The sequence below is a fragment of the Cyprinus carpio genome, chromosome B8 (assembly GCF_018340385.1).
Source record: "Cyprinus carpio isolate SPL01 chromosome B8, ASM1834038v1, whole genome shotgun sequence".
In the NCBI taxonomy this organism is placed as follows: domain Eukaryota; kingdom Metazoa; phylum Chordata; class Actinopteri; order Cypriniformes; family Cyprinidae; genus Cyprinus; species Cyprinus carpio.
Window position 1 is genome coordinate 23,876,579 of NC_056604.1, and position 26,482 is coordinate 23,903,060.

The 26,482-nt window shown below is 38.8% G+C and overlaps 1 protein-coding gene across 1 annotated transcript in view; it reads left to right on the forward strand.

The window, feature by feature from the left end:
• The first annotated feature begins 1,074 nt into the window (after window positions 1-1,074).
• The window catches only part of prkg1l (protein kinase cGMP-dependent 1, like), a 35,945-nt gene continuing 10,537 nt past the window's right edge, over window positions 1,075-26,482 (forward strand). Inside the window, exons 1-8 of the mRNA XM_042730177.1 lie at window positions 1,075-1,208; window positions 1,503-1,685; window positions 2,742-2,859; window positions 2,957-3,123; window positions 15,958-16,071; window positions 24,546-24,651; window positions 25,745-25,808; window positions 26,037-26,114. Of these exons, the coding sequence (XP_042586111.1) occupies window positions 1,097-1,208; window positions 1,503-1,685; window positions 2,742-2,859; window positions 2,957-3,123; window positions 15,958-16,071; window positions 24,546-24,651; window positions 25,745-25,808; window positions 26,037-26,114 (942 nt within the window). The 5' untranslated portion in view covers window positions 1,075-1,096. The remainder of the gene's footprint in view (window positions 1,209-1,502; window positions 1,686-2,741; window positions 2,860-2,956; window positions 3,124-15,957; window positions 16,072-24,545; window positions 24,652-25,744; window positions 25,809-26,036; window positions 26,115-26,482) is intronic.

Consider the following 26,482-nt stretch of genomic DNA (forward strand, 5'->3'; position numbering starts at 1 on the left):
AACAGAACCCGATTTCCTCTGAACTCTGCGTCTCGCGGCCCAATCTCGCCAGACAGCTCAACTAACGCGGATCGTTATAAAGGTGTTTTAAAACAGCAAAACACTTCAACTTGCATATATTTGACAATCGGAATATCAGTTATTTCATGCCATATCTAACAAATATGTGAATATTTTGATAAAAATGAAAAATGACATAAAGCAGATCATCATTAATTCAGCTCTATTGTTGCTGCGGGCGGTGTGTCACGTGACAAAGCAATGACGTCGTCACCATGGAAACCATAAAGCGACACATTCTAATACCGGTTGCCTTGAAAAAACTCACGCTGGGGGGGGGGGGGGGTTCAGCCATAATATTTTAAACTTACGTGTGAAAGGGTTAAATGTTTAGCTAGCTAAGTTACTCCATTTTTCTAAAATTGATTATCCTGTGCAGTGTTGCCGTATTGGGCGGGTTTTTTTTTTTTTTTTTTTTTGGTCCCCACCACTTTTCAACACAAACTGACGCCCCTGCCGATAACCGTGGATTTTCACTGGTATCGGTACCGAATACTGAAATTTTGGTACCGTGACAACACTAGTAGTGACACTGACCCTAGCCAAATGCAAAACTAATGAAAAACAATCAGAAAAGATGCGTATGGAAAAAATGTCAGTGGCCTCCACCTGTAAAACCATTCCTGTTTTGGGGGTTTTCTAATGGTTGCCCATCTAGTGCACCTAGTACACCAAAGCAGCTGAACAACCTACTCTGCTACGTAACTGACCAGATCAGTATCCCAGAAGTTTAATTTACTTTATTGCTATACTCTGATTAAAAAGTGTTCCTTTAATTTTTCTGAGCAGTGTATATAAATTATGCTATAATGCTACATCGTCGTCGGCAAAGTCATTGATAAATCATCTTTAGTGCAACCGAGCTTGAATGCAATGAAAACTGTTTATTTTGTTGCATTGCAACTCATAGAACAATATGGTTATATTTGTGTTTAATTCTCTGTAAATGTAATGTAGCCCTGCCCACTCTCTCTCTCTCTCTCTCTCTCTCTCTCTCTCTCTCTCTCTCTCAGATCAGCGCGCGTGCGGTGAAGACATGATTCAAACATTCGCTCTCTGGGTTTCCTCAGTATTTCTAAAGCTGAGCAGCTCCATCATTCCTGAGGGGAAATCGCTTTCGGTCTGTTTGCCTTGCCCATATTACTCAGGTAAATGTCTTCTCAGATGTCCCTTATTTGCAATGCAATGTTTAAACAAATTAACGAAATTGGTTTTATTGTGGCTTAATCTATAGTTAGATTATAATGCAGCGCTGGTTGCACTGTTAATACAACAGTCGATGAGCTTTGGAGACTCTCTCAATAATTGCAGAGCAACTTCAGTTTTGTCTGCCGTTCATTTCTTTCCTCTGAATTTGTTTGGTTATCTCACTTCATTAAACGCGGGCTCACACTTTACAATTGTGTAAAGGTCCATCAGTACCTCTCTGTCCCCTTATGCAGGGCTGATGGGGACTCTCAGAGATCTTCAGTTCGCACTTCAGCTGAAGATAGAGGAGTTACGGCAGAGAGATGCTCTCATCGACGAGCTGGAGCTGGAGCTGGACGCTAAAGATGATCTGATCCGCCGCCTGCAGGGGGAGCTCGACCGTCTGCGGCTCTCCGCTCCTGGCGCCTCAGCAGATGGTACGCAAAGCGCTTCATTTTATTTGTCAGTATTAGTATTTAGTATTCCCTCCATTTTGCAAATTAGCAACTTGTGTGTTATCTAGATTTAGTGCCCTTGTTACATGTTACATGTAGGCTTCTAAAAAAATGATTAATTGAATTTACTATTTTTTTTAAGGTAAGTGGTTGCAATTAATTTATTTTAGCTACACTGAAATAAACAAATATGGCTGATTAACTTTCAAATAAATGTATTTAAATGTAGCTAAAATACATTGATTGCAACCACTTACCTTACTTCTTTTATACTAAAAATTTAGTATAATGTTTTTATGAAGTATTACATGCCACTAACCCTATATGTACATATGTGCATGCTTAATTGCATAATCATATTGTAACAAGGACAGGGTAAAAGAAAATGTAACCACATTACAGTATTTCCGACTCCACTTGAAGGGCACAAGTGAGTCAGCATGAAATCAGATTTGATCTTATTTATTTTCTCAATGGATGTCACTGATGCATTGCTGAAAAAGTGAAAAATTGACTCTGGTCTTCATTCAGGTTTCAACTGTTTACTGAAAAAGACGAACAAAACAAATCCCGGTCAAAATCTGTGTTGCTTCATCTTTCATGCATTCTTAAAAGATACGCCAATTCTTAAAGACAGTCCGATAATAAAAATAATAAACATATCTACCCAAATGTACATGCATTTAGGGTTACATTTTTAATTATGCAAATTATGGATCTTACATTAGAAATAGTTACAATTATCTTATTATTCTTTGGCACTGTGGCCATCTGTCTCCTCTGAGTGTTCAAAACACTGAGCTGTATGGGTCCACACACATGCGCACACATTTAAATCTTATTTGAAATTTATGCTAATTGAGTTTTTTGTTAAATACAATTCCAAATGTTGAGAAACACATTAGTGCAATCATAATATTCTATGACAAAGCAAATCTGACTTTACTTTTATCTGCATTATGCATCAGCAATCTTCACTTTTTTAATCTTATAAAACATGGTATTATTCATCTTTTAACTCATTTCATTTGCATTTAGGTCAACAACGTGCTTCTTCCCTGAGAGTGAGGAGAAAAGCTCTGCTAACAGAACCAGTTACCTTGGAGCCGAAACTAGTCTTACAAAAACCACCAATCAGCCACAGCAAAAGTCAAGAGTAAGAACCTGCCTAAAATCTCAAATCATTCCCTAATTGTTGCCTATAGTGCTACATTTCCCTAGTGTAAGTCTTTATCTGTCTTTATTTCTTTCAGGTCACAGCGGCTGATAGAATCGGCTCTGGCAGAAAATGAGTTTATGAAATATCTAGACAGGGATCAGATTCGGTGTTTGGTGGATTCTGCATATCCCATAACACTCCAACAGGGTGTGAGTGTTGTCCAGGAAGGGGATAATGGGACCCAGGCATATATAGTTGAAGGTGAGGAAGAGTGTGAGAATGAAAGAGATGCTCTCGCCTCATAATACTTCTCATACTACGTTGATCTGTGAGCATGTCTGAACATTCACAGATCCCAGTGCTTACACTGGTATCTTATAACCCAGTGCTCAAAAGTCAGCCATTATTAGCCGAGGTCCAGTTATGCCTTTAGGCGTATTGTGAATAATTTATTTTTGCGGCTCTTTAATACTCTCTCTGGTTTGCAGTGAGATGTGCTTATGTTTTGGTACTGTTTGTCTTTTGCTTTCAGCTTCTAGTTACCCTTCAGCTCTTTACATTCAGTTTACATATAAATCACAATCAACATGGCCGCATTTGACTATTAGTGGAGTTATATAATATAATATAATATAATATAATATAATATAATATAATATAATATAATATAATTTTGCTACTGTGCTTTTAAGACTTTTATGTAAGCATCCTCTTTGCATTTGAAATGAATAACAGTGTTTACAGGTTGTGTGTTTGTTTTTAGCTCAAATATACTTTGTGCTTCCCTGTTGATTAATAATAGCTTCTCTGCAAAAGCTGTTAAATGTGATAAAATACTGTACAAAATCAAAATTTTAAATTTTAAATGAACTCCAGATCCACACATTCTTATTTATTTACTTATTAATAACCGCTTCAACTGTGCACGTGCTAGTATGTTAGTAAATTATTTTTTTTAATTATTATTATTATTATTATTTTATTTTATTTTTATTTTTTTTGAGGGAGTCCAAATTTTGGGGTCAGTAAGATTATTATGTATTTATTTATTGAAAGAAATTTTTATATATTAGGGGTTGCACGACTACTGATTTCTGCTAGTCAATTTCTTATTTAAAAAATAGTTACTCGACTACTCATGGTTCATGCTACTGTAAATGAAAAGACATGAAATAGTTCATATCAATAAACGCTTATTAATTCATAGCCTAATGCAACAATCAGCTACATATGTAAATTGTAAAAAACTTTATAATTATGACATAACCTTTTCATAAAATTTTCATGTAACGGCCAGTATTTGCATTTGTACAGTCGTGGTCAAAAATATCGGCACCCTTGGTAAATATGATCAAAGGCCGCTGAGAAAATTATTCTGCATTGTTAATTCTTTTGATCTTTTATTTTAAAAAATCACAAAAATCTAACCTTTCATTGGATAATAAGAATTTAAAATGGGGGGAAATATCATTGTTATAGAGGAGGTTCCTGTACACCCTCCCTTGCACCACCAGAGGGAGCCATCGCCCGAATATTAGTTTTACTATGAACTCCATTTCCCACAAGGCCTCATACCTGGGACTAATTACACTTACACCTGCACCTCATTTCCACACTCATATAAGCTGCTCACACACACACACACTCATTGCGAAGTCTTGATTTGCTCCGGCTGTCAGTTCTGAGCGTTATTACCCGTGTTTTGTTTTCTACTCTTGACCCTGGACTGTTTCACGTTATTGATTGTTCTCTGCCTGCCTCGACTTTCTGCCTGATTTCCCGACTCTGTCTCTGCCTCGCCCCTATTGCTCAGTTTGCTGTCGTTTGACCCCGTCTGTTTGACTATCCCAATAAAGAGCTGCAAATGGATCAAACTCCATCTGGTTCTTCACAACAGAAGGCTTCGCCATTTAGTGATCCAGCGGTCTTCGTGCAACTCTCCACTGAATTGACTGCCCAAGCATCTCAGCTGGCATCACAACAGCATCAGCTGAACCGCCTGACAACTCTCACGGAGGAGCTAGTTCAAGCATTGCAAGGTATCCGTCATTCGACACCCGGCGCCATGGCTGCCCAACCGCCAGCGCCAAGTAACCATTCGCCGTCGATGACTTCCCCAGTCAGCCCTCGCCTCGCCTTCCCAGAACGGTTTGATGGAACTCCGACTAAGTGTAGGGGGTTTCCTGTTACAGTGCTCTCTTTTTGTCAATCAACAGCCGCTATTATACCCCACGGAATCCAGCAGTATAGCATTCGTTTGTTCGCTGCTCAACGGGAGGGCGTTAGAGTGGGCAACAGCAGTCTGGAGGACGGATGGTTCCGCTTTCCCCTCATTCGACGCATTCCTTCAACAGTTCCGTGAGGTATTCGAACATTCTACGGAGAGAGGAGATGCTGGAGAGCAGCTATTAACCCTTACTCAAGGGAGCAGCTCGGCTGCGGAGTGTGCTCTCTCATTCCGCACACTCGCAGCTCAAACCACCTGGGTCGAGGACACACTGAAACTGCTGTTTTTTGAAAAGGATTAAGACCAGAGTTACAGTCCGAATTGGCTTGCCGTGACGAGGGTAGGAATCTGAATGAATTCATTGATCTCACCATCCGAATTGACAATTTGATCCGCTCACGATGCCCAACACAAGCTCCAGTCCACATGTCTCACGAAGCGGTCATGAATCAGGAACCAATGCAACTAGGAACGACCCACATCACGCCTGAGGAACGCGAACGTCGTATACAAAATCACCTCTGTCTTTACTGCGGTCAACCCGGACATATGAGGACTTCCTGCCCTGTACGTCCATCGACAAGGTCTCAAACGGTGAGTCAACAAACCAAGAACACCCCCTCCTCCTCTTGCTTTAATCTACCAGCTCAGTTAATCACTCAGAACAAAGTATTTCTGACTTCAGCACTCGTAGATTCGGGGGCAGCGGGGAATTTCATTTCAAGTGAGGTTGTTACTCAGTGCCAATTGACCCTAACTCCCTGTAACTCACTCTTGGCAGTGGAGGCGCTAGATGGACATCCCCTCGGCGACGGGAGGATTCTCCAGATCACGGAGGAGGTCACGCTCCTCATTGGAACCCTGCATACAGAAACCATCCGATTCTATGTCATCAATTCATCCACTCACTCCATTATCCTTGGACTACCCTGGCTGCGCACCCATAACCCTCACATCGCCTGGAGAGAGAAATCAAATTATCCAGTGGGACCCCTCTTGTCAAGTTCGCTGTTTGTCCAAGATTTCAAGAATCCACAGCCAGGCCTCTGACCCTTATGTTCCGGATGTTAACAGCCTAAACGTGCCAGTCGAGTACTCTGACTTAATCGAGGCCTTCAGCAAGAGAAAAGCATCTCAATTACCTGAACACCGCTCTGTGGACTCCGCTATTGACCTAATGCCCGGTACCACACCGTCTAAGGGAAGAATCTTCCCTCTGTCACAACCAGAATCTGAAGCAATGAAGCGCTACATCGAGGAAGAATCAGCCAAGGGCTTCATCAGACCTTCATCTTCACCAGCTTCAGCCGGGTTCTTTTTTTGTTAAAAAGAAGGATGGGGGATTGCGGCCCTGTATTGACTATCGTGGCCTGAATGAGATCACTGTGAAATTTCGTTACCCACTGCCACTGGTACCAGCCCCATTAGAACAGCTCAATCAGGCGAAATTCTACACCAAATTGGATCTCCGCAATGCTTATAATCTCCTCCGCATTCGTGCGGGGGATGAGTGGAAGACCGCCTTCTCGACCACTAGTGGGCACTATGAGTATCTTGTCATGCCCTTCGGCCTTGCCAACAGTCCGTCTGTCTTCCAGTCTTTCATGAATGACGTCTTCTGGGACATGCTAAATAAATGGGTAATGGTATACATAGACATCTTAATCTACTCTAACACCATGGAGGAACATGTCCGTCACGTCCGGTCAGTGTTAAATCGTCTCATCCAGCATCAACTCTATGCCAAAGCTGAGAAATGCGAATTCCACCAGACCAGTATATCATTTCTGGGGTACGTGATCAGTCAGCAGGGAGTCGCCATGAAGGACAAGAAGGTTAGTGCAGTTCTGGAATGGCCTTTACCTCAAACAGTGAAGGAGCTCCAACGTTTCTTAGGATTTGCCAACTTTTACCGCCGCTTTATCAGGAACTTCAGTACTATTGCTTCACCTTTAACCACCATGACAAAACGTCATACAACCCGTCTGAGTTGGTCCACAGAATCACGTCAGGCTTTCGAAGAACTAAAGATCAGATTCACTTCAGCGCCCATCTTACGACACCCAGATCCTGAACGACAGTTCATCGTCGAGGTCGACACTTCTAGCACAGGGGTAGGGGCAGTTCTATCACAACGTCATGGACAACCGGCCAAGATGTACTCATGCGCATTCTTCTCTCGCAAATTGTCGGATGCCGAACGCAATTATGATGTAGGCAATCGTGAGCTTCTGGCTATGAAATTGGCCCTTGAGGAGTGGCGACATTGGTTAGAGGGATCCACACACCCCTTCATCGTTCTCACCGACCACAAAAACTTGGAATATCTCCGTTCAGCCAAACGCTTGAATCCACGTCAGGCCCGGTGGGCACTGTTCTTTACACGATTTAACTTCTCTGTGACCTACTGTCCAGGATCTAAAAATATGAAGGCTGATGCTCTGTCCCGCCAAACGGAGGAATCGGTTCACCCCACCCTTTCTGAGAATATCATCCTGGAGAGTCTGCTCGTTGCCCCAGTGCAATGGGATATCCTGACAGAAATTGAACAATTTAACAGTCAAGAACCACCTCCAGCCGAAAGTCCGGCCAACCTCATCTATGTCCCAGAGACCCTACACAAACAACTCATGACCCAGGTACACACGACACCCAGCTCAGGTCATCCCGGAATCACAGCCACGACACAACTCCTTCGAAACCACTTCTGGTGGCCCACTCTGCTAACTGATACAAGCACATTCATTCGCAACTGCACCAGCTGCAACATGTCAAAGACTCCCCGACAAGTACCAGCCGGCCTCCTGACTCCGCTACCCACACCACAACGACCTTGGTCACACATCGCTATCGACTTCATCACTGACTTACCCAACTCACAGGGTAACACCACTATATTCACCATCATTGACCGTTTCTCCAAAGCCTGCCGCCTTATTCCCCTACCTAAACTACCAACATCCTTGGAAACCGCCGAACTTCTCTGCAATCAAGTATTCAGGTTCTATGGTCTCCCCGAGGATATTGTGTCAGATCGAGGACCACAATTCACCTCCCGAGTCTGGACAGCATTCTTCAAACATCTCAATGTAAATGTCAGCCTCACATCCGGATATCACCCAGAATCAAACGGACAAACGGAACGTCTCAATCAAGAGGTTATCCGGTTCCTAAGGTCATACTGTCAACAAAATCAAACTGAGTGGAGCCGGTATTTGTTCTGGGCAGAATATGCCCAGAATTCCCTCACCAAGCCTGCCACAGGTATGACACCTTTCAAATGTATCCTGGGTTACCAACCACCGCTATTCCCCTGGTCAGGTGAACCCACCGACCTGCCCTCAGTAACCGAATGGCTGCAGAACAGCGAGGCCATCTGGGATCGGGCTCATACCCATCTGTTCCATGCAGTCAGACGACAGGAACAACAGGCTAACCGTCATCGTCGCCCTGCTCCAGCATATGCCCCTGGTCAATGGGTCTGGCTCTCCACAAGAGATCTCCGCCTCAGATTACCCTGCAAGAAACTCAGTCCCAGGTATGTTGGCCCGTTCAGAATTATTAGACAAATTACCCCCGTATCATTTCGTTTGGAATTGCCCGCTAATTATCGTGTTTCCGCTACTTTCCACGTTTCCCTACTCAAACCTGCTGGGGGTCCGAGCGGAATGACGGAAGAAGGAGCTGCACCCCAGGCCCCCACGCCGATCCTGATTGACGGCGAGGAGGCGTATCGGGTGCATGAGTTGCTCGATTCCAGACGCCGTGGGGGTACGCTGCAGTACTTGGTCGACTGGGAGGGATTCGGTGCGGAGGAGCGTTCTTGGGTTAATGCAGACGATATTCTCGACCCTACACTCACTGAGGAGTTTCACTGGACGCATCCAGAGAGGCCGGCCCCCCGACCTCGAGGAAGACCCCGGTGTCAGTTGCATCCTCGCTTCAGGAGCCGCTCGCAGGGGAGGGGCTCTGTTACAGAGGAGGTTCCTGTACCGCCTCCCTTGCACCACCAGAGGGAGCCATCGCCCGAATATTAGTTTTACTATGAACTCCATTTCCCACAAGGCCTCATACCTGGGACTAATTACACTTACACCTGCACCTCATTTCCACACTCACATAAGCTGCTCACACACACACACTCATTGCGAAGTCTTGATTTGCCCCGGCTGTCAGTTCTGAGCATTATTACCCATGTTTTGTTTTCTACTCTTGACCCTGGACTGTTTCACGTTATTGATTGTTCTCTGCCTGCCTCGACTTTCTGCCTGATTTCCCTACTCTGTCTCTGCCTCGCCCCTATTGCTCAGTTTGCTGTCCTTTGACCCCGTCTGTTTGACTATCCCAATAAAGAGCTGCAAATGGATCAAACTCCGTCTGGTTCTTCACAACAATCATTATGAAATAAATGTTTTTCTCTAATACACATTGTCCACAATTAATAGCCCCCTTTTATTCAATACTTTTTTAAACCTCCATTTGCCAGTTTAACAGCTCTAAATGTTAATGCCTGATGAGGTTAGAGAACACCTGACAAGAGATCAGAGACCATTTCTTCATCCAGAATCACTCCAGACCCTTTAGATTCCCAGCTCCATGTTGGTGCTTCTCCTCTTCAGTTCACTCCTCTCATTTTCCGTAGGGTTCAGGTCAGAGGACTGGAATGGCTATAGCAGAAGCTTGCTTTTCAGCTCAGTGACCCATTTTTGTGTTGTTTTTGAGGTTTGTGTTTGAGTTATTGTACAGTTGGATGATCCAAACATGGCCCATTATAAGAGTCAGTCACTTGTTGATTTTTTTTTATCTGTTGGTATTTGATAGAATCCATGAATCCATGTATCTAAACAAGATGTCCAGGACCTCCAGCAGAAATATAGGCCCACAACATCAAAAATACAGCAATATATTTCATTGTACACATGGGGTACTTTTTTTCTCTGTGTTCACCAAACCCATCTTGAGTGTTTGCTGCTAAAAAGCAAATTTTTTTAGTTTCATCTGATCGTAGAAGCCAGTCCCATTTGAAGTTCCAGTCATGGCTGATAACTATATATGCTGGAGTTTGTTGTTGAATGAGCTAGGAGAATTTTTCTTGTAACCCTCCCAAACAACATGTGGTGAAGTAGGAACTGTTTGACAATTTTTTTAAGGTTTTCTGACCCCGAGACTCTTTTTCTGCAATTCTCCAGCTGTGACCCTTGGAGAGTCTTTAGCTACTCAAACTCTCCTTCTCACCGTGCATTAGGACGATATAGACACACATCCTCTTCCGTAACATTTTCTGTTGATTGGAAATTCTTAATTATTGCCCTGATGGTGGAAATGGGAATTTTCACTGCTCTAGCTCTTTTTTTAAAGCCACTTCACTAATTTGTGAAGCTCATTTATCTTTTGCTGCACATCAGAAATATATTCTTTGGTTTGTTAAATTGTGAACATCTCGAGTTTTCATTAAAGGGTGTGTCTCATTGTGATGGATGATTAAGGGAATTTGGGCTTTGTTTTCCCTCCTCTTCATATTTCTGTGGAACAGGAAGCCATGGTTGGATAATTTCAATATTAATAATAGTTGATTTTAGTTCTTTTTAACCTTTTATTTATCAAATATATTAGACAGCAGAACTGTTTCCAACACTCATAATAAATCAGAATATTAGAATGACTTCTAAATGATCATGTGATAGATTGGATGTTACATGTGACACTGAAGGGTGGAGTAATGATGCTGAAAATTCAGCTTTGCATCACAGGAATATTATTATTATTATAAGTATATTCAAATAGAAAATTTATATTTATACTTAATATTATTTTAAGTTGTAATAATATTTCACAATATTACTGTTTTTTCTGTATTTTTGATCAAATAAATGCAGGCTTGATGAGCAGAAGAGACTTCTTTCAAAAACATTAAAAAATAGTAATGTTTCCAAACTTTTGACCTGTACTGTATATATACACACACAAATAATAACATAGATAAAGTCATAGAAAGTAACAGCTACACGCAATATTGTAAACCTAAAATTCACGTCGTACTTGCAGACTCTGTGCATGCAATATGGTGAAAGCATGCTGGAGTAGTCGATTGTTTCCGACAGCGCCGACTAGTGGTTGAAGTAGTCGACCACTGGACTACTCGACTAGTCTATGCAAGCCCTATCGATACTTCACTCGTACTGCGTCTTGCTAAAAGATGGGAAAAAGTCCTTTTTCTCCTGAACTGAAGCCTTTTTGGCTCAGCAGAGGAGTTGCAAGGGCCTATGGCGACAAAGCCCACCAGAGCCCACCAGAATGGGCGGGGCCATCTGGCTGTATAAGTGGGTGCTTCGCAACAGAATCCTCAGATTTCTTCTCCCTTAGTGACGACGACTACACTCTCCACTGACCCCAGAAGCCTGCTCGCCGTTGACATGCCTCACAGTAGGACCTGGCAACCTCTCTGCTCGGCTGATCTGCCGCCTTTTCCTTGACAGTCGGGAGGTCCATGGCCAGCCTTGTGGTGCTCAAGCAGCACTTGTGGTTTACTTTGACGGAGATCAAGCTCTTCCGTTTTTCAAGAGTGCCCTGCCCCCGTGCAGCCAGTCACTCAAACAAATCCAACCACTTGCCACTTGGGCCGAGGCCTGGCAGTAGCTGCAGAAAGATTCGTGAGCGCTCTGACGCTCTGACGTAGATGGAATGCTGATTGTGCATTTAAAGCGGCCGCAAAGCAAACAAGCTTGTTGATCTTGTGCAGACTAACCACAATGAGGGTAACGTTATAAGTTAACCTCATTAAATATTGTTGTGGACGAAGTATTAAGGTCCTTTACATAATAATGTATAAAGCACTCTAAAAATACTCTGATGCAAGTAAAAGTCCTGCATTAAAAATGTTACTTAAGTAAATATAATCAAGTATAAACATTACTTAATGTACGTATAAACAAGGATTTTTTTTAAAAAGTAAACTGGAACTACTGTAGCCTAGTTTTATTTATTATATCATTAGATTATTATTCTTATATTGTTACTGCACATCAGCAACTCACCAGAAACACGAACAATCTCAGACACCTTGGTCCACGTATCATTTTTAATTGATTTTTTTATGTCCCTGAACGCAGGGACACATCATAGATTACTGCAAACCTGCAACAGCAATAATTAACCTTTTGTTTTGAGAACTAATGTGGTCGGAGCTGCGTTCTCTGGAATCCTCTTAAGCGGTGGACTTCTACGTTCTGACTGGTTGCTGCCCAACCGTGTCATAGCTCATTACCATAAAGTTGCCCTGATTTCAACTCTCCTCAACACTCTCAACCTGCGACGAGGGCTACCAATCGCAGCTCCTAGACGCCAGCTCACATTGAAAATTAATGACTTCCGGCCACTTTGACGCTCTCGACGCTGGCGGTGTGAACGCACAGTAAGGCAGATGGGAATCCACATTCTCAACTACCTCGACGACTGGCTCGTTTTGGCCCAGTTGGAGGAAGAATTAATATCAAACAGGACCCTCCTCCTCAGCCACATAGAGTGCCTGGGAGTTAGGGTCAATTTCGCCAAAAGCACGCTGTCCCCCAGTCAGCGAATATCATTCCTGGGAACAGTTTTTGACTCAGCTCAGATGAGAGCATTATTCGTCCCAGAACATGCTCTGGCCATGCAGAAACTCGCGGCCTCCTTCAAGATTGGTGCTACTTGCCCTTTCAAAACATTTCAGAGGATGCTGGGCCTCATGGGCCTGCTTCATATGCAGCCCCTTTAACACTGGCTGAAACCGTGGGTTTCATCCCATGCGTGGCATCACGGAAACACTGCATATCAGGGTGTACCAATCTTGTGTAACAGCCCTGGCCCCTTTGAAGAACTCTCACTGGATGGAACAGGGCGTGGCCATGGGAATGGTTTGCAGGAGAAAGGTTGTCACAACAGATGCCTCCAACACGGGATGGGGGCGCTGTGTGAGTGCAAACCGACTGTCGGCCATTGGTCAAAAGCAGAAGAAGGGCTTTTACATCAACTGCTTGGAAATGCTAGCAGTGTGTCAGGCCTGTCAGTTCTTCCTGCCAGACCTAAGGGAACATCATGTGCTAATCCACTCGGACAACATGTCTGTGGTGTCCTACATAAATCGGCAAGGAGGCCTCTACTAAAACTGGGTGGATCCTCTATCCGCAGAAGGTTCAGGGAATTTGGGAGATCTTTTGCGAGGCCTAGGTAGACCTCTTCACTTCAGTGGACAACTCTCATTGCCCATTTTATTATTGGGCCACGACTGGCCCAACCTCCTTCTTTATGCAGCCCCATCAATTGCCCTGATCCCGCAGGTAATCAGGCAAATCAGGGAACAGGGGCACAAAGTTCTATTGGTGGCCCCCCTCTGGAAGAACCAACTTTGGTTGTCAACGCTAACTCGTCTGCTTGTAGCAGCCCCCTGGCCCATTCCTCTGAGATGAGATCTCTCAAGTGAACAGGACAAGCTGTACACCCAGCCCAAGCTGTAGGCTCTGTGCCTTTGGCCACTTGACGGGAACCTACAAGCCCCCCAGAGAACATATTAAACACTATTTCAGAGGCTAGAACCCCATCTACAAGATGCCTCTACGCCCTTAAGTGGTCTGTTTTCTCCGTTTGGTGTCTAAACCATGGTTAAGACCCATCTACCTCTGACTTATCAGTGGTTTTGTTCTTCCTGCAAGAGCTTCTGGATAAGGAACACTCCCCATCCACACTCAGAGTTTATGTAGCAGCTATAGTGGTCTTCTATGCCCCTATAGTGGTCCAATCCGTGGGCAGGAACCACTTGGTTGTCCTCTTCTTGAAGGGGGCCAGGAGGCTGAATCCACCTCAACCCCTCACTGTCCATACATGGGATCTGCCGACTGTGCTGAGGGCCCTGAAGGAACCACTGCAGTCTACTAACCTTTGGTCATTGTCGCTAAAGACTGCTCTGCCTATTGCACTAGCATCAGTAAAGCGAATAGGAGACCTGCAGGCACTTTCCATTAGCCCTGCCTGTCTGGATTTCGGGCCCAATGACTCCAAGGTTGTCCTGAAACCAAGGCATGGTTATACACCCAAGGTGCTCTTCACTCCATTCAGAGTGCAGGTCATCATGCTCTTTGCACTTCTTTTAGCAAGACGCAGTATGAGTGAAGTGTTGATAGGGAACATACTCAGTTACTAAGGTAACGTCAGTTCCCTGAGATACGGGAATGAGTACTGTGTTGCTAGCCATGCTATGTAGCTGCACGACTCAGTCGTCACTTCAGTCGAAGTAACCTTAGGATCCTGTGGCGAAGTGCCCGTCTATATAGCCAGATGACCCCGTCCATTCTTACGGGCTCTGGCGGGAAACCAATAACCGTGCAGTTACACTGAGTGATTGACAAAAGGCTTCAGTTCAGGAGTCACACTGAGTGTGCATTGACAAAAGGACTTCAAGGTTGATTCAGGAGAAAAAAGGCTTTTCCCCATAGCGTCTTTAAGCAATTAACCAAGGTTACATAAGTAACCGAGTACGTTTTCAATGTCAATAAAAATAAGAAATGTTTCTTGAGCAGCAAATCAGCATTCTGCTTTGCTGTTATTGGAATAAGATTATATATTTTTATAATAATTAAAATTTCAAAATGTTAATGTTTTTGATCAAATAAATGCAGCCTTTATAAATGCGTGAGCAAAGGACACTTCTTTCTTTTTCGTTGCAATTCTGACTTTTTTTCTTTTGAATTCTAAATATATATCTCCCAGTTATGTTTTTTCTTTTTTTTCTTTATCCACGAAATAAAAAAGTAATTGTGACTTTTTATCTCACAATTCCATCTTTCCTTCCCATCTTTCCTCCTCTTGCAAGAAAATCTGAATTGAGACAAAAAAAATTTTCACAATTACCTTTTCTATTTATTTAATTTTAAAAAAAAAAATTTACAATTACCTTTTCTATGTCTTTAATTTTATCCTGTGACCCAAACCAGCTTCAGTAAGTATGCATGTACTACATTTTAGTTTGTTTTAATATAGTACATGCTGAAGGAAGCAATGTTACATTCTCATTATCCATATATGTTAGTCTGACTTTACAAAAATTGTGCCAGTGGTTTAGTCCAGCTGAAATCAAGAACAAGCAGCAAAGAGGTCACTTCACATAGAATTCTTAAAGATACAGTAGCCAAAAAACAAAAACAAACAAACAAACAAACAAAACATATACTGTACACACACACACACACACACACACACACACACACACACACACACACACACACACACACACATTATCTTTAATCCTTTAAAGAGAAGGTGCAAAATAGTCATAAAAATGTTGTTGGTGCCAGAAACATTGACTAACATTACAAGTGCACTTTAGACACTCGTTCCCTGTCTCTGACTGAAGCACATTAATTAGTATGCACCTCCCATAGTGTTTGCAGGACCAGGCAGGAAGCAGGAGAAGTGTGAGACTGACCTGCTTCTGGAAAGAAAGACAGTCTGTCTTTTTTGTTGAAAAAGAAAACATTTCTGCTGGTAATGTGGGGCGAAATGAGTTTAAAATGTCAGTGCATGTCTAAACACCCAGGCTGGAAGTGAAATAAAAGGATAGAGAGGAGCAGGAGTTTGATCTATTACCATCCATTAAAGTGTTCATCAATAACTGTCCGTGAGCTTTGCTAATTCCAGCCGTGATTCGTTAAAGGAGGCCAGTATTTGTCCTGATGTGCCGGATTGTTTGGACTCTGAGCATCTCCGTGCCTAATCTGTGATGGGTCAGATCATCGGTCTATGTGACAGTCACGCTGCTGCTCAACACCTGTCACTCCCGCCAACCTTGAGAGCTGTAGATGACGTGTGTGCGTGTGTGTGTGTGTGTGTGTTAACAGAGGGAAAACTGGAGGCATCCAGGGCTAGCCAGAGGCTGCACATCATTGAGCCGGGGATGATGTTTGAAGAACTGGCCCTCATTCATAACCACACCTGCTCCACTACTGTCACAGGTATTGACATACATGTGTGCATCCACATACACACACAAACACACACACACACACACACACAAACTTTCGCATTTCATCACTTATCACACATCAGCTGAAGAGAAAAACACAGAAGGAAACTGTATTGCTCAGAGGTCACTCTTTATAGCTTAGAGGGCTTAATGGAATATTTGACTTTTATTTACTGTAACTATAAACTGTGTTTCACTGAAACCTCCAGTAGAGACAGACTAAGAGTATAGTATAAAAGCTGGGATAAAAAATAAATAAATAAATAAATAAATAATAATAATAATAATAATAATAATAATAATAATAATAATTAAAAAAAGGTCAGAATTGCAAGATATATACTCAGAATTGCAAGGTAAAATTCTGAATTTTGAAATAAAAAGATGCAATAGCCTTTTTATTTTTAAATCCATGGCGACAAAAAAATAAAAAAATTAATTAGAAGTCAGAATTCAGAGAAAGTCAGAACTGTGAGTTTATCACAATACTGAGTTTATATCTCGTAGTTCTGACTTTTGTTTTCTCAGAAATGTTAGAAAAAGTCCAAATTGTGAGAAAAATGTTGCAATACCTTTTTTAAATTTTTACTTAGATAATCGTAAGAAATAAAGTAACACTGTGAAACACAATATAACAATTACTAGAAATAAACTAGCTGCAATTGCAAAATATAAAGTTACACTGCAAAACAGAGAAATGCGAAATGCCGTATTGCAATTGTGAGCTATAAAGTGACATTGTGAGCTATAAGTAACATTACGAGATATAAAGTTACACTTACTTAATTGAAAGTTGCAACTGTGAAATATGCAGTTACATTGAAAAACACAATGTTGCAAATGTGACATATAAAATGACATTATGAGTTATAAAGTTGCTATTACTACCAACAAAGTCACAATTTTAGTACTTAAGTTTATTTTGAATGTACTGAGCTGCTATGACAGTTTAATTTCCCTCCAGGGATTTATAAAATGTATCTAATCAAATTGAATATACAGTTACAGGTCACATTTGTGACATATAAAGTGACAATTGTGAAATATACAATTCTGTGTAATTCCATGGTGGGAAAAAAACTGGATTGTGAGTTTATATTTCATAATTCTGACTTTCTTTTCATAGAACTGGGAGAAAAAAAAGTCTGAAATATGAGATTAAAAAGTCACAGTTACCTCTTTTATTTTATTTATTTTCTTTTTATTCTGTGGCATAAATGAGCTTCCATAGTATGGAAACATACAATGAATGTGGATAGTACAGATCTGATAGTTTGGTTTTGGAAGAATGTTTGAAAGCACACTTGCAGACTTTGGTGTCTTGGCAAATCTGAGCACAGTTTGAGACACTGAGATCTCTTTGAAAACTCAAAATAAGATGTGAGATCACTGAGGTCTTGGTCTTTTTCTCAGAAGAAGGAGAGCTTAAAAAGTCTCTATTTGCTGTGCATCTATTCCTGTTGTTAGTATTCCTGTTGCTTGAGATAGAAAATCTCATTTGAAAATGATTCGGTTGCACACTCACAACTAAGAAGTTCACAACATGAGTGTAGTAGTACATATGTCAGTTTTTTTTCCAGTTTAATCCCACTTGGGATGCTCTGAGCATGTCTGGGTAATCAGAGTATTCCCACCATCACCAGTCTGAAAAGATCAGTGGAATATAACATCAAAGAAATCAGGAAAATCCACATATAAATTCTCAGCCTACAGCACACCACACTAGAGTCCACATGCTGCATATTAAATGGACAGATCTACAAAACCCATTTGGTTGTGATTTTTAAATCTCTTTATGTTTTAGTTTTTTATCTTGTATGTTGGTCCTTCTGATCTTACAACACTAGATGTCTTTTGAGAAAAGATGTCTTTAGAAACATCTGTAGTTATCAGTCTGATGCTGTACACTAAAAATATAGTGTATGTGCTGAAATTTTGCCTTTTAAATATAATTTAAAAAAATACCTCTTGATCAATGTTCCCTATACGCACACTTCTTTCACCGCGGCTTCGCAGAAGAAATAATGTGCCGCGCACATGCATAAATTAGTTGGGAAAGCCATTTGTGAAAGCGAATAAATTACAATGCAAGGGTAAACCGCTATAGAGTTGATATCGCTATAGAGTTAGAACCAGTGAATGCAGCTTACAGGTTTCATAGAAAGAGAATAATGTGCACCAAATGAGTTGCTGTAGAAACCGAATATTTTAATGGTTGCGGGCGAAATAGCTAAAATCAGAATGCAACCGCAATGATGTGATATAAAGCGTCATCATGTATTAAAAGAAGAGTGGCTTGATTAAGAACTTCACACACACAGGTGTATTGTGCGAAGTGAACTTCATAGGGATGTTTAGATAGCTATAGAAGAATTCACGTTCACGTTTTTTCTTTAGTATTTAACTTACAGATCTCAGTTTAAATGCTTCAGTTTGTTTTGATATTATATTATGTTAGGCTTATATTATGTACCTAATAAATAAGTCTCTTACGCTCATCAAGGATGTATTTATTTGATCGAAAATACAGAGAGAAAAAAAAACAGTAATATTGTGAAATATTATTGCCATTTCTAATATTGGTTTCCTATTTTAATATACTTTAAAATATAATTTATTCCAGTGAAGCAAATAATAAATTAAAACATCATAACACCATCAATCATTTTCACATATTTTTGTGGAAACCATTCTAATATTCTGATTTATTCTTAGTGTTGAAACTGTTGTTCTGCTTAATTTTATTTATTTATTTTTTGGAACGTGTGATACTTTTTCTTTGATTATTTGATTAATAAAAAGTTAAAAAGAACAGCATTTATACAAAATAGAAATCTTTTCTAAAAATATAATTCTTTACTATCAATTTATATCCCTTTGACACATTCCTGCTGTATAAAAGTATTAATTTCTTAAAAAAAAAGATGAAAAAATTACTGACCACAAACTTTTGAATAGTAGTGCACATTGTAACACAAAATTTCTATTTCGAATTAACACTGTTCTTTTTAACTTTTTATTTATCAAAGAATTCTGAAATATATCACAGATCCCCCCAAAAATATTAACCAGCACAATTGTTTCCAACATTGATTATAAATCAGCATATTAGAATGATTTGTGAAGGATCATGTGACACTGAAGACTGGATTAATGATGCTGAAAATTTCTTTGCTTCATAGGAATAAATTATATTTTAAAGTATATTAAAATAGAAAACTAAAATAATATTCAGTATGTTTATCAAATAGATACAGCCTTGATGATCCTAAGAAACTTCTTTAATAAACATTATTGATCCCAAACTTTTGAATGGCAGTTTATTATACTGTAAAAAAAAAAAAAAAAAAAAAAAGTTCTCTGGTAACCTAAAATGTACATCATTTAGTCACGGGTCAAATTAAATACAAATAGAACATTAAAGTAAAAAGTTATACACTTTTTTTGGTGTGCACGCTGTACAGGTCTGGTATAAAGAATGTTTTTGCTCAGGTGGCCGAAATGTCCGACCAATAGAGAAAAGTTTTGCTCAGCAAGAAAAAAACTAATAGAGGGAACATTGTTCTTGATTGAAATGAAAATGTAGCTGTATCCTAAAGATCACATTTCTACTTCAGAATAAAACTTAGGTAACCGTAAGAAATAACGTTACATTGCAAAACACAAAGTCGCAATTACTACAAATAAAGTTACAATGTGAGAGTCGTAATTTATGAGAAGTTGCACTTGTGAAATATACAGTTACATTGCAAAACACAATGCTGCAATTGTGAAATATAAAGTGACATTACAAGATATAAATTTGCAATTACTACAAATAAAGTCGCAACTGTGAAATATACTGTTACATTGCAAAACACAATACCGCAATTGTAAAAAATAAAGGGACATTGCGAGACATAAAGTCAAATTTTTTACTACAAAAAATGTTGGAATTGTGAAAAAAAGATTCAAGATTCAAAGCCTTTGTTGTCATATGCACATTTTCTTGTACAATGAAATTCTTACACTGCTTTCCACTCAGAAAAAAAATTACAGTACAATGTGAAACACAAAATTGTAATAGTGAAATATAAAGTTGCAATTGTGAAAGATACAGTTACACTGTAAATGACAAAGTAAAAAATATGAGATATAAAATCACACTATGAGACAAAAAGTACTTTAAATAAAGTCAGAATTGTGACATATACAGTTACAGTACATTGCAAAACACAAAGTCGCAAATGTGAAATATAAAATGACACTGCAAGACATAAAATCGAAATTAATACAAATAAAGTAACAATTGTGAGAAATAAAGTTGCAATTATGAAATATACAGTCAGATTGCAAAACACAATGCCAAAATTGTGACATATAATGTGACATTACGGGATATAAAGTTACAGTTACTACAAATAAAGTTGCAATTGTGAAATATAAAGTTACAGTGCGAAACACAAAGTCATAATTGCAAGATAAAAGTCACATTTATAAAATATACAGTTACAATGCATGTGAACAAATGCTGAAATTGTAAAATATAAAGTGACATTCCGAGATACAAAGTCACAATTATTTCTACAAATAAAGTTGCAATTGTAGTTACAGTGATATGGTTGTAGTTAGTTATAGTTACATATAGTTACAGTGTGAAACACAAAGTTGTAATTGTGAGATGTAAGGTTGTAGTTGCAAAATATACAGTTACAATGCAAAATTTACATTGTGAGTTTTAGTCACAATTACTACAAATAATGTCATTGCAAGACAAAATCAGTTGTGAGATATAAAGTCACAATTACTAGAAAAAAATATATAATTGCAATATATAATTGCACCTGAAACACAGTCGCAGTTTTGGGAATCACAAAATAAGATATGACGTCATATTGCAAGATATATTGTCACAATTGTGAGTAATAAGTCGCAATTATGAAAAAAAAAATCTAATTGCAAGGTGTAAGTAGTTGTCATTGTGAGATTTTTTTTTTTTTAAATGAACCTGCTAAACATGTTCGTTGCATGTTTTCTGTAAAGAATGTCTTTTTTATGTCTTCCTCCAAACCTAAAGAATATGTCTTTGTCAGATAGATGAATTAACGTTCATATCTGAGGTGTATCCCCTATAGCATGCTTTGATTTATGACTCTCTCAACACCTCTTCTCTCGCTTATTTCCCATTCTCACTTGAGTCCTGAGCCACAGGGGCATCAGCTTGACCTATTCATTTTAATAGAGGGTCATAGCAAGACACAGAATGAAAAAAGCAAGGAATAAAGTCTGAAAGAAAGCGAATAAGCTAAAAAAGATGAATTGAAAGTGAATGGAGGATCCAGTCAAGTTAGATCATTTTCCAGATGTTTATTTTCTTCTACAGGGAATGTCTGCCTTGATTGTGTGTCGTTTTCATCTTTCAGTCGATATCCTTTTCCACTTTCGCAGTTCTCTTTTATTTTATCCCTCTCAGCCTCTCTTTCTGAATTTTCAGACTATTTCTTCCCTCTCACCCCTTTTATTTCAAGCCTCTGATCAAGCTCTCCCCAACTCTTTTCTTCAGCTTTGTTCAGGTCTTGTGCTTGGTGACAGCTTGAAATTGCTTTCTTTTTTTCACTGTGCTCCTCTTTTTCATCTCTCCGTTTCTTTTCTGATCCTTACTCTAACCTGATCGCCTCTATATGTCTAAGTAAAAGATAAACACAGTTCCCTCCATTGCTTGTAGATCTCAGATTCTGTGACTTGCATTTTAAAATGCTTTGTGACCTTAATTAAATTCATGGAAAGGCAATATTACAGTGGGATTAAAATCATACTTTAAAGTCATACAAAGTCATACAAGTAAACATGTCATTGCACTAGAAAATCTAAAAATCAACCAGTTTAACAAATATATGTGACCTTGCCTCTGAAAACCCAGCTAAAGTAATTTTGTGTGTGTGTGTGTGTGTGTGTGTGTGTGTGTGTGTGTGTGTGTGTGTGTGTGTGTGTGTGTGTGTGTGTGTGTGTGTGTGTGTGTGTGTGTGTGTGTGTGTGTGTGTGTGTGTGTGTGTGTGTGTGTGTGATTTAATGTTTTCTGCATAAAATCATCCTTCATAATGTAAAGAACATTCTGTGAAAATGTAACCTTGATATCTTTAATACTGACTAAGACGATGTCATAGATTAAAATTAATGGTTGAAATCTAATTTTGATGCTTGTTATCTCCTGATTAGATTTTAAAAGTTTAGCCTAGATTGCCCAGACAGGGTCACATATGTTTGAATATTTTGCTAATCTTTCAAAAAAAATAAAAAATAAGTTATTTCAGAATGTTCTCAAAAATTATGGAAATGTTGATTCTTAATGAACCAGTAGTAACATTTAAAAAATGTCAGCTGAATGTCAAACAAAAAGGCTAAAATGTTTAAAAAACATTTCATGAATGATGTATAAAAAATATGTCTGTGCTAATGTTTTGAGAACATTATTGAAGACCAGATAACCTTGAATGAATATTCTATTAACGTAACTGAAAGAATTCGTAAATTTAATAGAACCTTGCCAATGTTCTGAGAATATTCCCTGTTAGCTGTGATGCATATTACATCAAGTGCCATTCATTTTCATGAAAGAGAGAGAAAAATGTTTTGAATTATAAAACAACATACAGTATGCTGGTCAAAATGAAGACAAAAGGTATGTGGACACTTTGTGATTGTTAAATGTTAGTGGAACCTGCCTAGTGGAAACTATTAAAATGAAATATGCTTGCTTTAAAATCCATGAAAATTGAATAAAAATGGTTGCAACGATGTCAGGAATCAAAACGTGAGACAACTGGGCTGGGTTTAACACATTTCCCCATTAAACATTGTTAAACTGAATGTTTTCCTCTAATTAAACCCCAATGGACACATGAGGCATGGCCTTCACTAAAGGATGAGAAAATCTATAAATTACCTTAAAAATATTCATTTATTTATCCGTGTGTGTGTGTGTGTGTGTTGTGTGTGTGTGTGTGTGTGTGTGTGTGTCGCTCTGCAATGGTTTCTAAAATTTAAATTGACCAAAAAATTGCATTTCAGTTTCTGAGTCATATCTGTGTTCATGATGTTTATTGCAGTCCAGCTCTGGATTTTTTTTGTTTCTGTGTAATGATTGATCTCAAATTCTCGGCTATTCCGCAGAGGAAAGGACAGGAGATAAGAGAGAGGTAGCAGGGGAGAGCAGAGGAGACAGATTGCAGTATTTCTCTTGCCAGCGACAGCACAGTCAATTAATCGGTGTCATTACTAATTCAAGAGAGTCTCAGGAAGTGATAGAGAATGAGTTTGGGGTGAACTCTATTTTCAGCTCTTCCATATTCTCTTAGAAAAACTGTAACTTGGTTGAAGCAGATTCAGGAGGAGAATTTTTCAGTGTGTTTTAGAGTCACCTGAGGCAGAAATCCTGAAACACAAAGTACTTTTTTTCAACTATACATAAAATTACGGTTTTCTCTTTTAATACGCTTTAAAATGTAATTTATTCCTGTGATCAAAGCTGAATTTTCAGGATCATTACTCCAGTCTACAGTGTCACATGATCCTTCAGAAATCATTCTGAAATGCTAATTTATTATCAATGTTGGAAACAGTTAATATTTTTAATATTATATTATAATATAAATATTATATTCTTAATATTTTTTGGAACCTGTGATGTTTTTTTCATGATTCTTTGATGAATAAAAATATAAAAAGAACAGCATTTATTTAAAAAAAAAAATTTTCTGACAATAACAAAAAACATAACATATATATATATATATATATATATATATATATATATATATATATATATATATATATATATATATATATATATATATATATATATATAATTTAAACAGTATTGTTTATTGTCACAAAAGATTCCTGTTTTGAATAAATGCTGTTCTTTTTAACTTTTTTATATGTTATTATTGGTCTCATGGTCAAACAACTGATCAGTGTTTTTCTAAAAAAAAAAATCATATGGTGAGATCTTTGTTTATGTAAGCTGTTATATAAACGTTACAAGGGCCTTTGGACCTGATATAAAAACAAACAATAATTTTCATTGCCTGGCAACTCATATATTGCCCTGGAAATTTAATTTATCCCATGTTGGCTTAAATATTTTAATGAGCGTTTAGAGATGATGTTTGCTGGTGAACAGAATGACAGATCAGCCTCAATCTATTCTGCTGTTTTCCACAGAGATCTCACACTTGTTTGTCTTATACAGTTCACACCGTCCATATCAATTTCTCTGTCTGCCTTTATAAGTCTATCCACCAAAGCCGAGCTGTCTCGCTCTCTCCTTTGATCTCTCTTCTTCACAGACATCAGGAAAAAAATCACGTATTTGTGTTTCACCAAAACAAAGAGCCTTGAGTTCACAGACTGTTGGAAATCCAGTTCTACTCAGACTCTGCTCTGTGTGTGTGTGTGTGTGTGTGTGTGTGTGTGTGTGTGCAGCTCTGGTGAACAGCAGGCTGTGGGTGATGGAGGGTCAGGTGTTTCAGAGGATCATGCAGAGGAACGGCCTCGCCGCTATCACACAGTCTCTGCATATCCTGCGCAGGTTAATGCCACCATTTCCATACTCACATAGACCTTTACAAGACACACTTCAGTCCCTCACAGATTATAAATAAATGAGCAAATATATTTTTATGTATGTATATGCTTGCCTTCCACTTAGGTATTTTTTAAATAGCTTTTTGAAATTTGTTTATTTATTTATATGATTGATTGATTGATTGATTGATTGAAAAATTGCACAGTTTATTTTTTTAATTTAAGCTAGGGCCATAACCACCATAGACACAGGGAACGACCACATTGTTATTGTAGAATCATTGCAGTATTATTATAGATTCTTTTTTCAGTTTTGACCTCAAAGCATCACATTCTTTTACTCTATCACATTATAAATAAACAGCCACAGATGTCTTTGTCAACCCTGTTACATTCAAACTGTTTTGGGGTTTAACAATAGTAGGTTGTCAAAACTGGCTTAAACCGGTCAACACATTATTCTTGTGCTTTGTGCCATGAATATTATTTGACGATTATGATATTTTCCTCTATAACAGAGCTGAAATATTGAGCTTGATGGATGTAGATTAAGTGTGAGCCTTCAGTACAGAAACGTTCATGTCATGACCTGAAATATGATGTCGGAAAGATCATACCAGTATTTCAAGGAAAATGTCAAAGTACAACAGGTTTGAACAGAAAGTGCAGTTAACAACAATTAACAGTTAACAAATTCTGCACTTTTTCAAAAATTCTTAAAACGTGTAGACAGTGAAAACTTGTTAATTTTAATAAATGCAACATCTAGATTGAATTTGGTTTTATTGATTCATATATTCAATAAAATGTAATGGTGATAAAAGTTTGTTTGCATTACAATCTAAGAGTTAAAGGTTAAAAAAAGTGTATTCTGTTAATTTTATAAGTATTTTTTATTTTTTATTTTTATTTTTTTTTAATAATTATGTTTCTAAAGTATGTTTTGACATATTTCCACATTGTTAGTTTACTGATAAACATGAATTCAGCACTGCAGCTCAGATGTAATTTCCTGTTAGGGAGTCTAATGTGATTTACACTGTGAAAGTGAATGTAGCTGTCTGGTTTTCTGACTCTCGTTTGTCTGTGTCTGTTAGTGTGGCACTGCTCTGTGTTTTTCCAGAGGATGTTCTCGTGAAAGTGTCTGATTCACTGGAGGAGGTGCGTATGACTGAACATCATCATCATATTTCACTGTATCTGATCAGCATGTGATCAATAAACCTTTAACTTAAAGGTCAAAGCGCTGCCTATAGCTTGATCAAATCCATTTTTTGTGTGTTTGCACCAGTTCATAACAACTCTAAAAAATACTGATATGAAAACTTAAATTTTCAGTACATGCAATGTTTTTCTGTCTATATACATCCATATAAATCTTTGTCTAAGTCTCACTACAGTGATGGTGATTATATCATTCAAAATGGAAACCCAGGAGACAAACTGTACATTCTGAGTCAAGGCCAGGTGAGAAAGACATCTGTCTGTCTGTCTGTATGTCTTGTCTGTCTGTCTATCTGTCTGTTTATCTGTCTGTCTATTTATCTGTCTGTCTGTCTGTCTGTCTGTCTGTCTATTTATCTGTCCGTAAATCTGTCTGTCTGTCTGTTTATCTGTCTGTAGGTCTGTCTGTAGATCTGTTTATTTGTCTGTTTATCTGTCTGTAGGTCTGTCTGTCTGTTTATCTGTCTGTCTGTCTGTCTGTCTGTCTGTAGATCTGTCGGTCTGTCTGTAGATCTGTTTATCTGTCTGTAGGTCTGTCTGTCTGTTTATCTATCTGTCTGTCTGTCTGTCTGTCTGTCTGTCTGTCTGTCTGTCTATCTGTCTGTCTGTCT